The sequence below is a fragment of the Ylistrum balloti genome, unplaced genomic scaffold (genome assembly GCF_031769215.1).
Source record: "Ylistrum balloti isolate Yb309-2 unplaced genomic scaffold, AGI_CSIRO_Ybal_v1 Utg371716, whole genome shotgun sequence".
Lineage (NCBI taxonomy): Eukaryota > Metazoa > Mollusca > Bivalvia > Pectinida > Pectinidae > Ylistrum > Ylistrum balloti.
In genome coordinates, this window is record NW_026782864.1 from 35,768 (window position 1) to 53,410 (window position 17,643).

At 39.8% G+C, this 17,643-nt stretch overlaps 1 protein-coding gene across 1 annotated transcript; it reads right to left on the reverse strand.

The window, feature by feature from the left end:
- Positions 1–121: 121 nt before the first annotated feature.
- LOC132563427 (uncharacterized) lies at positions 122–15,020 on the reverse strand. The gene is made up of 5 exons (XM_060228187.1): positions 14,952–15,020; positions 11,858–11,936; positions 9,530–9,593; positions 749–994; positions 122–186 (listed from the first exon to the last, which is right to left on the reverse strand). Exons 1-5 carry the CDS (start codon positions 14,993–14,995, stop codon positions 122–124), a joined length of 498 nt encoding a protein of 165 aa, XP_060084170.1. The 5' UTR covers positions 14,996–15,020.
- Positions 15,021–17,643: the final 2,623 nt, after the last annotated feature.

Here is a 17,643-nt window from a genome sequence, read left to right on the forward strand (position 1 = left end):
GACAATTAGGGGACAAACAAAGAAAGGTTGACTCCGGAGGAAATCAGGGAACGTTGATTGTTTTTAAATAATGACAATTATATAACATTTTTCTCAGCGAGAGTCAGTAGAAGATCGCTGTTTACGTTCTTGGAGCGTTGCCGATCCCAAGCACTGTCTTGTACGATCCGATACCATATTTGCCAACTGTGAGGAAAAAAAAAAGAGAATGAATGTGTGCACGATAGCATTACTGGCCAGGAAGTGACGTCAGTCAGAATGTTCCTACATTATACCGTCATTCTTATAATGGCTTAATATCCATGAACTTCGACACCATACTCGTAATATGATAAATAAATAAGTTAAAACGATAGTCCAGACTAATGAGTAAAGTGTAGGGCATGCAGGTATTATACTGTATAAAGCCGCACCTGTCAGCCACTATCTCTGGCAAGTTTCAAACCCTGTGGTTATATATATATATATCACCCAGTACATAGGATATGGCGATCAAAACCATACACTGACAAATTTCTCTCTTTAATTAACCCAATCGTATGAAAAATTTATCTCTGAATGAAGTTTATACAGAACATCGATTTTTTAATTTTCTTTTTCTCATTTTCCCAATAATTCGTCTGACAAAGAAAATGATTATAGAGTTCTGCTAACATTTGACTCAGAGATGCTAGTTCGTTTGGACTCGCATAATTTGCCAACTTTATTCACCCTTAAACATTTTACCCCGCACTTGATCACAACATACATTTGGTGGGCTTTGGGCGGTCTATCAGCCAGTACCGGAAGCCGTCCCGGGCTCTCTCGTTAAAAGATGTTCTTGATGACTTCCGGCTAAAATTCATCCGGGGTCTCTGGTTGATAGTTGGTGTTGGTAGTTCTGCGTCTAGGCCATTTAAAATCATATCATCTATAGACCTCATCGGTAATCGTGTAACATTGTCGTTTACAAACTTAACCCTGGTACTCTGAGCTTTCCTTATAGTTGCTAAGTCTGAAAAACAACGTGCAGTTGGCTTTGGCTTTTCTTTGTTGTTCTTGTTTTTCTCTTTTTTATCACATCTATCAAAAGGTGTTAGATTTCAGTTGTCACTAGAAAACCTGACAGCAGGTTAAATCAAAGCCAAGAGCGGTTCAAGCGGTTCGAAATTTCAACAGAAGCAGAAAGCACATGGATTAATAGCTTCAGCTCATGAGCACGAGGGTTAGGTTTAATGTCAATCAGTTACTAATTAATAAACAACTATAATAAAAACAATTACTACAATAAGTATGGACACAAACTGACACTGAAGACAAGACACTAAACAGAGAGAACGTAAATAAAAATATACCACACATCGCAAACACATAGTACAAAGTCTACTTCAAATGCATTTCTGCATATTTAAGTGGAAAAGTTAGTCTACAAAGATAATGCCAAAAATGATACACGTAAAATGTATGATACCTCTCACACTCCTTACGGTATACAGTGTACACGTACAATGTATGATACCTCTCACACTCTCCACGGTATACAGTGTACACGTACAATGTATGATACCTCTCACACTCTCCACGGTATACAGTGTACACGTACAATGTATGATACCTCTCACACTCTCCATGGTATATGGTGTACACGTACAATGTATGATATCTCTCACACTCTCCACGGTATACAGTGTACACGTACAATGTATGATACCTCTCACTCTCTCCACGGTATACAGTGTACACGTACAATGTATGATACCTCTCACACTCTCCAGGGTATACAGTGTACACGTACAATGTATGATACCTCTCACACTCTCCACGGTATATAGTGTACACGTACAATGTATGATACCTCTCACACTCTCCACGGTATACAGTGTACACGTACAATGTATGATACCTCTCACACTCTCCACGGTATATAGTGTACACGTACAATGTATGATACTTCTCACACTCTCCACGATATATAGTGTACACGTACAATGTATGACACCTCTCACACTCTCCACGGTATATAGTGTACACGTACAATGTATGATACCTCTCACACTCTCCACGGTATACAGTGTACACGTACAATGTATGATACCTCTCACACTCTCCACGGTATACAGTGTACACGTACAATGTATGATACCTCTCACACTCTCCACGGTATACAGTGTACACGTACAATGTATGATACCTCTCACACTCTCCACGGTATATAGTGTACACGTAAAATGTATGATACCTCTCACACTCTCCACGATATATAGTGTACACGTACAATGTATGATACCTCTCACACTCTCCACGGTATACAGTGTACACGTACAATGTATGAAACCTCTCACACTCTCCACGGTATATAGTGTACACGTACAATGTATGATACCTCTCACACTCTCCACGGTATACAGTGTACACGTACAATGTATGATACCTCTCACACTCCTTACTGTATACAGTGTACACGTACACTGTAAAACATTTTCCGGCTACATATCTCATTAAAGGAAGATACATAAATGAAATATTTCAACAAAAAGCATATTAAGAAAACATTGATTAAAAAATGTACAAATCTATGGATGAAATATACAAAATATGTCTGGTTATAGTTTGTAGTTATTGAGACTCGGTAGTTAGTGTAATGTAATTTGCAATGTTATAAGCATCATGTATTATCATGTATGTAAGCGACACACACAATTCGAAATACAGTTTCCGGTTTATTCGCCATGCTGTCTTGTCCAGTTATATTACATGGTGTCAGAACATCGGGCTCATCGCCTGCCGTACGTAAAAATATTTCCGTCGATAGCATCCAATGTCTAATTGGGACGCCAGTTACATATTTAATGTGGTTATTTGACATTAACGCACATTCTGTTTTGTGAGACACGGAAATCAAAGTCGGAACTCACGATGTCACATGTTCAATTCGATCAACCATGTTTTGATTGGGACGCGAAGGATTTATATCAGGAATACCAGCGTTTCAAGCAACATGTGGACTTTGTGTTCAAAGGTCCGTTGTCGAAAGCGGATGACAAGGACAAAACCGGATGGATTGGAATGTGGATAGGAAGACAAGGTCGCGAAGTTTACAAAACTTTTGACTGGGCGGAAGGTGAACAAGATAAACCCGAGGTAACTTTGAACAAGTTAGAAGCATATGTCAGGCCACGGAAAAACAAGCGTGTTGCGCGATTCAGACTGAAACAGAGGAAACAAGCGGAAGGTGAGTCGTTTGACAATTTTGTTAAAGACGTTCGCTTGATATTGATGGATTGTGATTATAGAGACCCGGATGACATTCTCATCGACACGATAATAGATGGTGTTTCAAATCGTAAAGTACAGGAGAAAATGTTCGATCAAGGGCAAACTATAACTCTCGATAAAGCTCTAGAAATTGGCAGACAGTTTGAAATGTCTCAGAAACAGCTCAAAATGATTCGTGGTGAGGAACCAGTGAACAGTGTTGGGTTTAAAAACAAACAAAAACACAAGCCTGTACACAGTAAACCTAAAGTGAAAGTAGCGTCAAAATCCGAGTTTGCGGGGAAATCCAAAAAGTTTATCAGTGGTGACAAGTGTACAAGATGTGCGCGTGACGTCACAACCGGACACAAAAATGGTGTATGTCCAGCGATAGGAAGCACCTGTAATTACTGTCGTGGACGTGATCACTGGAAAGTCGCATGTCGCAAGAGACTTAAATCTGAACTCTCTCATGTTAATACACTGCAGAATAGTGCTGAAAATAATGTGACGTCCGACAGCTATGATACAGATACTGATGAACTTTTCCAGATTTATAGCCATCAGTGTACTGATAGCGGTGTAGATGACAAGTGGCTAGTTGACATTAGCATTGGCTGTAAAACGCTAAAATGCAGGATCGACACGGGAGCTAGATGTTGTATTCTGGTGAAATCGGAATATGACCGGATCGGAGTGCACGGAAACGTCAGAAACTCGACGAAAGTACTTAAGTCGTACACGAATCACAAAATACGACCACTCAAAACTGTTACTTTACCAGTGACTTGTAAAGGTAAAGACGTTGAAACAGATTTTGAAATCGTTGATCTAGAACAAGAGAACGTAATTAGCGGTAAAGTCGCCGAGCAACTTGGTCTGATTGAAAGAATCGCAAACGTCAGTGGGGAGAAACAGTTTGATGAGTTTCCTGAAATCATTAAAACTACCGGTACGCTGCCTGGGGAGTATACCATTAAGGTCGACCCTGACGTCAAAGGTGTCGTACACCCTGTTAGAAGGCAACCAGCATCCTTGAAACCGCAAATTATCGCAAAACTCAAGGAAATGGAGGAAGATGGGTTTATTAAGCGTGTTGACCACCCAACAGAGTGGGTAAGCTCGATGGTAGTTTCGTTGCGTAAAAACAAAGTTCGCATCTGCATTGACCCGAGCGACCTTAATAAGGCTATCAAACGAGAGCATCATCCCATGAAAACGATGGATGACGCTTTAGCTAATATTCCTAATGCCACAGTGTTCTCCGTGCTGGATGCAAAATCCGGATTCTTACAGATCAAACTTGAGGAAAAATCTTCATACCTGACAACATTTAATACACCTATAGGAAGGTTCAGGTGGTTACGCTTACCGTTTGGATTAAAGTGTAGTCCAGAAATATTCCAACGTATCATGGACGAAATGTTGGAAGGCATCGAGGGTGCCATCGCAGTCATGGATGATATTCTAGTCGCCGGAACTGACATTCAACATCATGACCGCATATTACGTGAAGTAGTTGAACGCGCTTCAAGCTACAATCTCAAGCTAAACTTTGACAAGTGTCGTGTGCGCAAAACGCGTGTGTCATACGTTGGTCACATACTGACTGACAAAGGTGTCGAAGCCGACCCCGAGAAGGTGAGAGCGATTACGGATATGCCGGCTCCCTGTGACAAGGAAGGAGTCAGGAGATTCCTAGGTCTAGTGCAGTATTTAGCTAAGTTCTTACCAAATCTAAGTCAAGTCGACGCACCGTTGCGCATACTGTTGAAATCGAACATTGAATTCACGTGGGGTCCGGAGCAAGAACGCAGCTTCAAAGCTCTTAAACATTTGTGCACATCGTCACCAGTTCTCACATTTTATGACGTGAACAAACCAGTTCAAATACAGTGTGATGCGTCGAAAGACGGACTAGGTGCAATCTTGATACAGAATGGTCAAGCCATCGCATTCTCGTCCCGTTCACTTACGGACACTGAGCAACGTTATGCTCAAATAGAGAAAGAACTTCTATCGATAGTCCATGCTGCCACAAAATTCCACTGTTACATATTTGGGAAAACGGTAACCGTGTACAATGACCACAAACCGTTGGAACAGATATTCCGAAAACCTCTATTATCTGCCCCGATGAGGTTACAACGCATGTTAATGAGACTCCAATGGTACGATTTGGACGTGAAGTACATGCCCGGGAAGGACCTAATAGTCGCTGACGCTCTCTCCCGAGCATATTTGCCTGATAACAAGACAGAAATCAACCTGAAAGGTGTTAGTTCTTTGGACTTTGTGTCAGTTAGCAAGGACAAATACGTGGAAATTGTACAGTGCACAAAGGCGGAACTACAACCCCTACATGAGATTATTGTTGACGGATGGCCCGACTCGCGAACAGAGACTCCTACTGCTGTCAAACCGTATTGGGATTCGCGTGATCAACTGTCAATATCTGATGGAATTATCTTCAAAGGAATGAGGATTGTTATTCCACCTAGTTTGCGTTCGTACATGCTCGATCTAATTCACGAATCGCATCTTGGGATCGTTAAGTGCAAACAGCGTGCAAGAGAAGTCATGTACTGGCCGGGTATGAGTGCTGAAATCGAGGTGATGATTCAGAACTGTGGAAAGTGTGCTGAGATTCAAAATAAACAACCCGCAGAACCTCTGAGACCGTCCGTTACACCTGATCTACCATACAGTGAAGTTGGGAGTGATTTATTCCACTTTGAAGGAAAGAACTATATCATTCTAGTGGATTATTATTCAAAGTACGTCGACGTCGAGGAATTACCCGACGCGACTGCCTCTGCTACAATTCGTGCTATGAAACGAGTGTTTGCGTGCCACGGTATCCCGAAATTACTTCGTTCAGACAACGGCCCAAACTTCACATCAGCTGACTTCAAAACATTCTGTGCTGACTATGGAATCGAACACATAACATCCAGTCCCCATTTTCAGAGTTCAAATGGTGAGGCTGAACGTGCTATACAGACAGTGAAGCGCATCTGGCGTAAAGCTGATGATCGTTATCTAGCGCTTCTGGACTATAGAACCACACCACTTAATGGAATAAATCTATCACCGTCACAGATACTCATGGGCAGGAGACCGAGAAATAAATTACCTGCTAAACGCGAGATCCTTGAACCGTCTATGAACAATCGCCGCGAAATAAAACGTCACTTCACGGAAGCGAAACAAAAGCAAAAACTTTATTATAATTTGCACAACAAAGTCAAAGAGTTGTCTCCCTTGGTAAAACAAGAACCAGTGCGAATGGCTCCGTTACCTGGAACAAAACTATGGAAGCCTGCAACTGTTATAGAACATTCTGTGCGTCCGAGATCATACATAGTGAAATCTAATGATCAACTGTACCGTAGAAATCGTAAACACTTGAGACGGTCTACCGATCATGCAAATGAGTCGCTACGATACAACATTACCGAGGAAAATGATCATGACTTTATGAACTTGGACACTTCCACTCAAAGCAAACAATCAAACTTGCCACCCTCCGAACTGACTGTTGCTTCGCCGCAAAAACATTCTGTTATACCTAAAAGCGAACCGAGTGTAGTCGATATACCTGTCACGAGGTCAGGAAGAAGGATCAAACCGCCTGTGAAATTGGACTTGTGATGTGTTAACAATTCCCTGTGGAATTAACCATTCTATGAACTGTTAAAGTTTCTATTGTGAAATTTATTTTGTATCCAGTTACAGCGCGAGGACAGTGCTAATGATAATTTTGAAAGTGTTGTTTCTTTCTGTTCGTATTAATTCTAATAACAAGACTGTACTAAAGAAGGACTGAGAAAAAAAAAGAAACTTCAAAGTTTTTATTTCAAGTTTCAGCAACAATATCCTTTAAATCTTCTTTGATTAAGCAAAGGGAGATGTAATGTAATTTGCAATGTTATAAGCATCATGTATTATCATGTATGTAAGCGACACACACAATTCGAAATACAGTTTCCGGTTTATTCGCCATGCTGTCTTGTCCAGTTATATTACAGTTAGTTAGGAAGTAGACACACATACAGCTACAGGCCACAACAAATAATTACAAAAATAAACATATTTACGTACACTGTAAACATACACGGTTCAATCAAAGTACAGATGCTTTTCAAATATTTATCATGATACTTTCAATGAAATTAGTTCTAAACTAAGAACACCGCTAAAACACGTATCCTTACAGTAACAAGACATTCTATAGAGTAGATATCTCCATTCTTATCAACTTGTTTATAGTAAATATACAAAGTATAAACATAGTTAAGGACGCTACCAAGAACACAATGTCAAGTTCGGGTAGGTCACGGATCGTTACCCTACAATCGCTGCGTGCTTGACCATTCTAAATTGTCCTACAAACTATATGTAGTAGACAAAACATGACGAACAAGTCGGCTGATGGCCTCCTTCATGTTCCCGCAATGTATTTATATATGACAATGACTATCTGCAGTTTCATTGGCTGTTTTTTAGTGTGATTTTGGACCACTTTGTGACGGAGTTCACTTCTCCTAAATTGAAATTCGCGACTTTATAGGTTGATCGATTTTCATCATTTACAAAAATATGTAAATGGTAACTTGATCACGTGATCTGTAGCTAGCGACATACCGAAATCTAATTTTTTTACTGACTAAAAGTTTAATGTCTAAAAGTTTTATTTTTTTATTTATTTTTCTCTGAATTTCCCGTACTTTTCGTTGTTTTCCAGTACTGACCAGTTTGACGTCCTAGCTATAATCGAACCTTCAGTAGATCATGTAGGTAGAACACTAACACATCAGAAAGGGCCCCATTATGTGTCTGACCCTATACGGTAATTTATAACAATAACAGTTTCATGATGACTTACAGACAAATTTTCTTCATAATCAATATATCTGCCAGGCAATAAATGCACATTTTGGCCATAACCTTTGACCCTATGACCTTTAGCTTTGGTTAGTTGATAACTGGTTTAACTATGACGTTTCCAAATATCATAACAAAGTGTTTAGCGATTAACAGGTATAAAAAGTATCCGTGAATTTGTTCCGATGACCTTAACAGTCAGTTTCGAGTTTTCGTTTGATTCTGACCAACTTTGCATCATGATACCATAAAAATATATTCATCGCTAAAATATTCATAATTTGACATTGACCTTGTGACTTTGACACCTTTAGTATAGCATTTTCTCATTTGATTCAGGTTATTTTTGCTTCCTAATATCAAAAGAAAATATTTTCCAGTAAAACATTATCCTTGATCTTCGACCCGATGACCTTATCAATGGGTCTGGTGACTTCGTATTAGATTTCAATCAATTATGCCTCATAACGTTGGAAGTAAATATTTACCATCAAGATTCAGATATGTTATATTTTTTGCTGAATATTCACATTTCTATTTTTAGTAATGGTGACCTTGACCTTTAACATTTGATCATGAAAAGCAACTGACATTCCTGTAAAGAAACCATATAGAAATATCTAAACAGATCTGATGATATTTGCAGAAACTGATTTCCTGTTAACAGTAACAGTGACCTTGACCTTTGACTTCAGGACAACCCAGAAATGACTTCCACGAAGACATTTCCTTCCAAGGAGCCCTGGAAAACGTATGAGTCCAATTTGCCAACAGAACAAGAGAACGAACAGATTACCTGATTACAATAGGACACATGTATCTGCAATATAGAAACCTAACAATTTGTATGGATAGATCAACAGAGAATTGCGGTGACATTATTTACATAACATACACTACACAGTGTTCGTTATAGGGTGACGCTTTAGATTATTGATAACCAATATTATCACATACGTCGGCGATCTGGTGCCAAGTTGGGAAGGAAACGACAAACCTACTACACCAGGTGTTCGTTAGCTACAGGTGTGTCTGACGTCAGCTTGTGTCGAGGCTCTATATGGTGATTTGGTCTTTGTAAAATCATGCCAACCGTTTTATCATACATGTACAAATTTAAAGTAAGCTTTGTGTCCGTTTAAGCTGTGTAAATCACGTGGCTTTGTCTGTAACTTTGTGTAATCGTCATTATGAGCAATTATTCTGTGAGCTTTGTTAGAATAACGAACAATGAATGGTCGAGTGGGACCTGTAGAAGTTAAAAGCTTTACAAACTGACACATCGATTGGTTATCCAAGGACGTGGATATAATTGTTTAGTCTAATATTCACTAGAATTCAATAAAACTTTAAGTGTTCCAAATAACAATGGTATATATATATATATATATATACATCCAGTACTCACCTAAATTTGTGTCCGAGCGGATCTGTAGCCCCTTGGCTCCGTACGACACAGAATAGGCACTCGACTGAAACATACCACACCACACTGTACACAGCCATACCATGCTATTCCACGGAGATAATGTATTTGATGGAATGTCCATCAATGTCTTCATTTTAAAAAGTCTGAGAGTATCAAATAATGAAGTATTTTACGACAATCCAAGTAGTTTCGGTTGGTCTATTTAACCGCCGTGTTCATTATACTGTAAAATATCGCCGTTCACACCAGAGTGTCGTATCAATTATTGGATAATACTTATGTATTGAAGAAAGCTCGTGTCATCACTATCATCCCCATCATACCCACCCCTCGAGATTACTTGGAAATCTTCATTCTCAGATCAATAAAGTATTCCAAAATTCCACTGATAGGGATAAGGGGCGACCTTGGTGCGTTATTGACTCTTCAGCTCCAAATTGTTCTATTGTACTTGAAACGTTCCTATGATCGGCGTACCAAGATTTATTATAAAATATAATCATTATTCTGATGTTGGCAAGTGATAAAAACACCGAGAAGTATCACAAATATTGCCTCCTGACACTGTACCGTCAACCTTATATCTACCGTGACATCAAATTCCTACCAACCAACCTGATATCTACCGTGACATCAAATTCCTACCAACCAACCATATATCTACCGTGACATCAAATTTCTACCAATCAACCATATAACTACTGTGACATCAAATTCCTACCTACCAACCATATATCTACTGTGACATCAAATTCCTACCAACCAACCATATATCTACTGTGACATCAAATTCCTACCAACCAACCTTATATCTACCGTGACATCAAATTCCTACCAACCAACTTTATATCTACTGTGACATCAAATTTCAACCAACCAACCTTACATCTACCGTGACATCAAATTTCTACCAATCAACCATAGATCTACCAACATCAAAACCAACCACATACATCTACCGTGACATCAAATTTCTACCAATCAACCATAGATCTACCGTTTCATCAAATTTCAACCAAAAAAACATATATTTACCGTGACATCAAATTCCTACCAACCAGCCATATATCTACCGTGACACTAAATTTCTACCAACCAACCTGATATCTACCGTGACATCAAATTCCTACCAACCAACCATATAACTACTGTGACATCAAATTCCTACCAACCAACCATATATCTACCGTGACACTAAATTTCTACCAACCAACCTGATATCTACCGTGACATCAAATTCCTACCAACCAACCATATAACTACTGTGACATCAAATTCCTACCAACCAACCATATAACTACTGTGACATCAAATTCCTACCAACCAACCATATATCTACTGTGACATCAAATTCCTACCAACCAACCTTATATCTACCATGAAATCAAATTCCTACCAACCAACCTTATATCTACCGTGACATCAAATTTCAACCAAAAAACCATATATCTACCGTGACATCAAATTTCAACCAACCAACCTTACATCTACCGTGACATCAAATTTCTACCAACCAACCTTACATCTACCGTGACATTAAATTTCTACCAACCAACCTTATATCTACCGTGACATCAAATTTCGACCAACCAACCTGATATCTACTGTGACATCAAATTTCTACCAACCAACCTTATATCTACCGTGACATCAAATTCCTACAAACCAACCATTTATCTACTGTGACATCAAATTCCTACCAACCAACCTTATATCTACCGTGACATCAAATTTCGACCAACCAACCTTATATCTACCGCGACATCAAATTTCTACCAACCAACCTTATATCTACCGTGACATCAAATTTCTACCAACCAACCTTATATCTACCGTGACATCAAATTCCTACCAACAAACCTTATATCTACCGTGACATCAAATTTCGACCAACCAACCTGATATCTACCGTGACAGTAAAATATACACAGACAATGAACTTCAACATACAGACAATAGACTGTGCATGAAACCGATCGATAATGTTAAAGTGTCGATCGCGGCAATGAAATAACCTTAAAAATCATCGCCTGTTGAAATTCAGTCACGGTGACAGTCATCCGAGATGATAAGAACATAATCGATAACCAGTTAATATGGAATTATAATTTGATAGCATTGTATGTAGACAATAGAAAAGCGCTGACAACATACAAGGACAACAACCGGCGCGTGTGTATTGTGTTGGTATGTAGACTGCCCTGTGTACTGCTTGACATGTTTCCACCCAAAACTGTTGCATTATTGAACGTTTTGAAACATTTATATTTGGTTTTAAATTTTTAAAAGACGGCGGTAGTTACTTACCTTCTGTCTGGCTTTTGACCAATGGTCAGTATGACCTTTCTGTTGTTTAATTGGGTCATGCCTCGACCAAAAGGTCATCCTGGAAAAAGAGAAAACAAACATATATTGATCGTTTCAACTTAAGCTTTGACGAATAAAAACAGAGACCGAGTTGTCTGTTTCATTACATATCTTTTCTGACAACTGGTAACGTTAGTGACCGGTCCGCACCCTATCCGTGCCAGCTTATGTTTCTCGGGAAGCTGAGAAACAAGCCAGTCTATGATACCGTGGTTGTATCCTTCCGCAAATCACTTTACCCTAATTATTCAGGATTTGTGACAAGCCTTCCGTATGTGTTGTTCAGTGAAGTAATCACCAGTTACTACAAAAATACCACGGTTGTTCACGGGGTTGACAAAAAAACAGTGACAGAATTAGCGTGACATTGAAATGTAGTCACCCGACCCGTTTCTCTCAATTTCACTATTGGGTGTTCCCTTGCCCTGAACACACACGGTAACCAAATAAAACTAAAGTTCAGTGTCGTTCCCGCCAAAATAAGCCAAATATCAAAGATATTTAACTCAATTAAGCCATCAATATTTCCTTCTATTGCATCTTTGGTTCCGTGAACGGTCCCTCTTCTTCAATCACAAAACATCTGTTGCGTAAGCATAGCAATACAGGCGCCGATACCTCGTAATGAACAGCATACATACAGAGATCGTGTGACAAAATATTCTCGACGACAAGCTACACAAATAATCCGTCTCTCATTCTCCTCCCTACAACTTCCTATCAGAACCTCTTCACGGGACAACCCACAAGTCCCGAAATTCTTGTGCATCAACGCACGTGCGATCACAGGACAGAAGCAGGCGACTGTGACCTGTAATGTAGTTGTACTTACACACCAAAATGGCTGTTGTTGCTGAAGTCTTCGTATGCCATTGCGTAACAACAGCCCGTAGAAACAGTTAATCGTGGTGTGAATCTTCACACAAGCAACATCTATGACGTCATAACATATATGACGTCATAATCGGATCGAAGACAATTTTTTCCGTCTAGTTCAGAATGGTCTTTAGTTCTTTTTCCGAATTCGCCACCGAAGTGTGAGCTAATTAGATCTGTGTATGTTATTAGTTGACGGCGATTGTTTGGAGGCGGTGTCGGGTTGCCGACTCTGTGGGTGTTTGGTGTGACAATGTCGGTCATTTGTCGTGGTGTTCGGTGACACTTCTGGCGGTAAATCAACTGATTAACACTGATCGATAAGTGATCCTTGTCTGGCTATATAATATATATGAAATAAGTCTGTCACTTGGAGTGCTACTCTTTAACGTGTGTACCTGTGTGCTATTTAAAACCACGCACGAGACAATGAACAGTTATCCCATGTGGACAAAAGACCAGAAACCATTCCGTTATATCGTTACTATTATTTCCCCCTAGTTGAAATTAAAGACCAAATTTTTCGAGTTCAAATTTTTAATGTCGCTTCTATTTAAACTGACAGATGTTATGGAAAATCGGCTCTTATCTATAACGTGTGATCTTCTCTCACACAGAGAGTGTTAATAGAAATTTTACCCTGTTTGAATCAAACTTGTAATTTGCCAATTCATTCCTTCGATTTTACCTTGAATGATTAACGACGTGACACGTACGTTATCCAAATCAATTAGATGTCTGTACTCTGATGTCACTCGCCATTGTTCTGGCATGGCCACACTGACATCTGATAAGGCCGGCCACGTGTTTACATGTTAACCCGTTCACGGTTGATTGGACAGAGCTATAAAATACTTCAGTTTTTGTTGTCTCCCTTCTCATTCTCACGGTGTATAATTCATTATATGTACAAACTAATACTAGTGACGGGGCTAATAGAGGTCACACCAGCATATCTACATTTCCACCTGTGAATGATTGTCAAAATGTAAACTACAAAATACCATTACAAAATCTATAATCATGAGTGTATGTGTTACAACAGCCAATCACTGTATCGCAATGCCAGTCTGAGTTATGGAGTAAAAATATTACATTTCTGGTAGAAGTATGCTACAAACGCAACTAAATGTACTCATGTTAAAATACAAACTATTCTGCGAAGCTCCTGACAAATGCTTCAATCATATCAAATGTAAATAGGTTTGAGCAACATTCGTTAAAGATGGATTTTAATGAATCCGGATTAAACAGGTTCAACTTTATTCGGCAAAGACAGGTTATACTTAGATCCGGTTTAGAAAGTGCTCTACTATAATCATTTAACAAGATGATATTTTGTTTTGCCTTTTGTTTTCAAACCCGGTTTATATCATTCAGTTCAGCTTTGTTCAGTCTATTCAGGTATCAGTCATTTCCGGTTTATTCAGGTATCAGTCACTTCCGGTCTGTTCAGGTATCAGTCACTTCATGTTTATTCATTTACCAGTCACTTCGTGTTTATTCAGGTATTAGTCACTTCCGGTTTATTCAGGTATCATTCACTTCGTGTTTATTCAGGTATCAGTCACTTCCGGTTTATTCAGGTATCAGTCACTTCGTGTTTATTCAGGTATCAGTCACTTCGTGTTTATTCAGGTATCAGTCACTTCGTGTTTATTCAGGTATTAGTCACTTCCGGTTTATTCAGGTATCAGTCACTTCCGGTTTATTCGGGTATCAGTCACTTCGTGTTTATTCAGGTAATAGTCACTTCCGGTTTAGACAGTTAACAGTCGATATCGATATTTCGGTCATGTAAAAAAAATGCCGAAAACAGCGCGGACATCAATGTCAACATATAGATCACAAATCACTATAAATGTGGTGTATAAACCCCGTGAAATCCCATGAAATATCCGGGTCGTAGACATTTAATCTATACTCCGTGAGCGGATTACGTCAAAAACTTTTTTAAAAAATACTCGCAACATATACACTGTTCACCGAATAGTTGTCAGGAGTTATATATCAAATAAGATTGTTTAACGTGGCGACTCGTGATCTGACAGTAATACCTTAGGATAAAAACCCGTTATCCTTAATAAATCCTTTTTATTAATTTCAAGAGTTTAATTGCATCATCTCGGACAACAAAACTATTTGAAACATTTCTCACCTGTTAAGCTTTTCGTGTGAAATCCTTGTCGCTTCTATCGACATTGTATACAGCACTGAAAACCTTACACACAAGACAATAGACGGGAAACAACAGTTATCCGTAAAACAAAGATGTCGATAAGTACAGGTTTTTACTCCTGTGGTATCAGACGTATAAGAATCACCAGTCTGGATCACACGGGCGCCATCTGTCGGTGGAGGTTCCGATGTGAGGAGAGACGATGACAAGCTATAACTGTACTATGTTACCAACGAGCGACAATATTACAGTGTAAATTTATAAAGTATGAGGCCCATTTGGGGAAAATTGATCCAATACTCTGTTATAGAGGGCAATAATGCTTTTAATAGTCAGGTAGTAGCTAATACACATTAATTCTCGGACAGCCCAAATACTATCGACCACAAAGGAAAACTAAATAACTACAAAAGCCGCACAGCGAAATAAAAGCGAGCGATATGTCTATAAATGTTTTATGAAAGCCCATATAAACTCATTATAATGGGTCCACATTGAAGGAAATGGTAATCGTTTAACAAAACACACGTCATAGAATTGGGAGTTCCTGTGTGTACCTCGCATTATTACTATAATATTTGTACATTATCCAACTGATCGCGGTGCTGTTTAATATATACACTTTGAATTATAATAAATCAATTGATTTAGACTGAGGTGTACTATAATTTAAGGACAAAGAGCGAGACGACGACAAAAGGGCCTCCTCTGTACTTTTTACAAAATACCACTAAACCATAGAGTTGTCCGTTGTACTGATATACAAGAACCAGTGGGGCCTGCCTCACACCTTGGCACCAAAACCACGCTCCTGGACTGCTAGTGTGACTGATACACGTGTGATGTGCCGAACCTTTAGAACTCTTCGTCGCTTTTGTCTGTTGCGTTTAAAATGTTCAACGGAGAAACACGTACAAAGAAAGGATGGTACACTATAATTACAAACTGGTAAAAAATCGGTTTCATAATTAGAAAACGAGGAAAGCTCTTCCTTCCCTACAGATCGTAACCGCAGATGAGGTCGTCCGCCTGACGTCATCAATTTTCTAGGTAGTATATTATCCTCCCTTTTATGACGAAGTAATGCTTCTTCCATCCGTGCGACAAGAATAACCGAAAGTATGGTTTCCACGGCTGTTGCTACTTTCCGAAAACCATTGTGTCGCTACCTTCCGAAAACCTTTGTGTCGCTACCATCCGAAAACCTTTGTGTCGCTACTTTCCGAAAAACCTTAGTGTCGGTACTTTCCGAAAAACCTTTGTGTCGCTACTTTCCGAAAACCTTTGTGTCACTACTTTCCGAAAATCTTTGTGTCGCTACTTTCCGAAAAATCTTTATGTCGCTACTTTCCGAAACCTTTGTGTCGCTACTTTCCGAACACCTTTGTGTCGGATCTTTCCGAAAACCTTTGTGTCGCTACTTTCCGAAAACCTTTGTGTCGCTACTTTCCGAAAAACCTTAGTGTCGATACTACTTTCCGAAAACCTTTGTGTCGCTACTTTCCGAAAACCTTTGTGTCGATACTTTCCGAAAACCTTCATGTTGCTACTTTTCGAAAAACCTTTGTGTCGATACTTTCCGAAAAAACCTTTGTGTTGCTACTTCCCGAAAACCTTTGTGTCGCTACTTTCCGAAACCTTTGTGTCGCTACTTTCCGAAAACCTTTGTGTCGCTACTTTCCGAAAAACGTTTGTGTCGCTACTTTCCGAAAACCTTTTTACCGTTATTAGGTGTTACTAATATATAACTTACTTCCATTTACAAAACAAAAAGTAATATTGTCTTTCATTATTCTTATGGTCCAATCCTAACTTCATCCAATCTCAAGAGTTAGCCGGACCTCTAAAAGAGACGACAAGGCAGGATAGGGAATACAAATAAAAGCAGTACAGCAGTAATAACATTAAACACAACACGGGATACAGACAGCTATAATGACGGGACTTAAAGGTTTTAGAAGCAGTTTAGGTCATCGCAAACATTAATACAACGTTCTGTGTTTGGTGGGTCTGACAGACTGACAATGTCACGGGTCTAACAGACTGGTAATGTCACGGGTCTAACAGACTGGCAATGTCACGGGTCTGACAGACTGGCAATGTCACGGGTCCGACAGACTGACAATGTCACGGGTCTGACGGATTGGCCATGTCACGGGTCTGACAGACTGGCAATGTCACGGGTCCGACAGACTGACAATGTCACGGGTCTAACAGACTGGCAATGTCACGGGTCTGACAGACTGGCAATGTCACGGGTCTGACAGACTGGCAATGTCACGGGTCCGACAGTCACGGGTCCGACAGACTGACAATGTCACGGGTCTGACGGATTGGCCATGTCACGGGTCTGACAGACTGGCAATGTCACGGGTCCGACAGACTGACAATGTCACGGGTCTGACGGATTGGCCATGTCACGGGTCTGACAGACTGGCAATGTCACGGGTCCGACAGACTGACAATGTCACGGGTCTGACGGATTGGCCATGTCTCGGGTCTAGCAGACTGGCAATGTCAGGGGTCCGACAGACTGGCAATGTCACGGGTCTAACAGACTGGCAATGTCACGGGTCTAACAGACTGGCAATGTCACGGGTCTAACAGACTGGCAATGTCACGGGTCTAACAGACTGACAATGTCACGGGTCTAACAGACTGATAATGTCAC

What these genes read in the sequence shown, in the direction of transcription:
- LOC132563427 (XM_060228187.1), bottom strand. Translation starts at nt 14,995, where the DNA reads ATGTCGATAGAAGCGACAAGGATTTCACACGAAAAGCTTAACAG. An exon ending in GGTCAAAAGCCAGACAGAAG is followed by an intron (nt 9,594 to 11,857) that starts GTAAGTAACTAC and finishes GGTATGTTTCAG; the next exon opens with TCGAGTGCCTATTCTGTGTC. An exon ending in CCGCCCAAAGCCCACCAAAT is followed by an intron (nt 187 to 748) that starts GTATGTTGTGAT and finishes TTTTCCTCACAG; the next exon opens with TTGGCAAATATGGTATCGGA.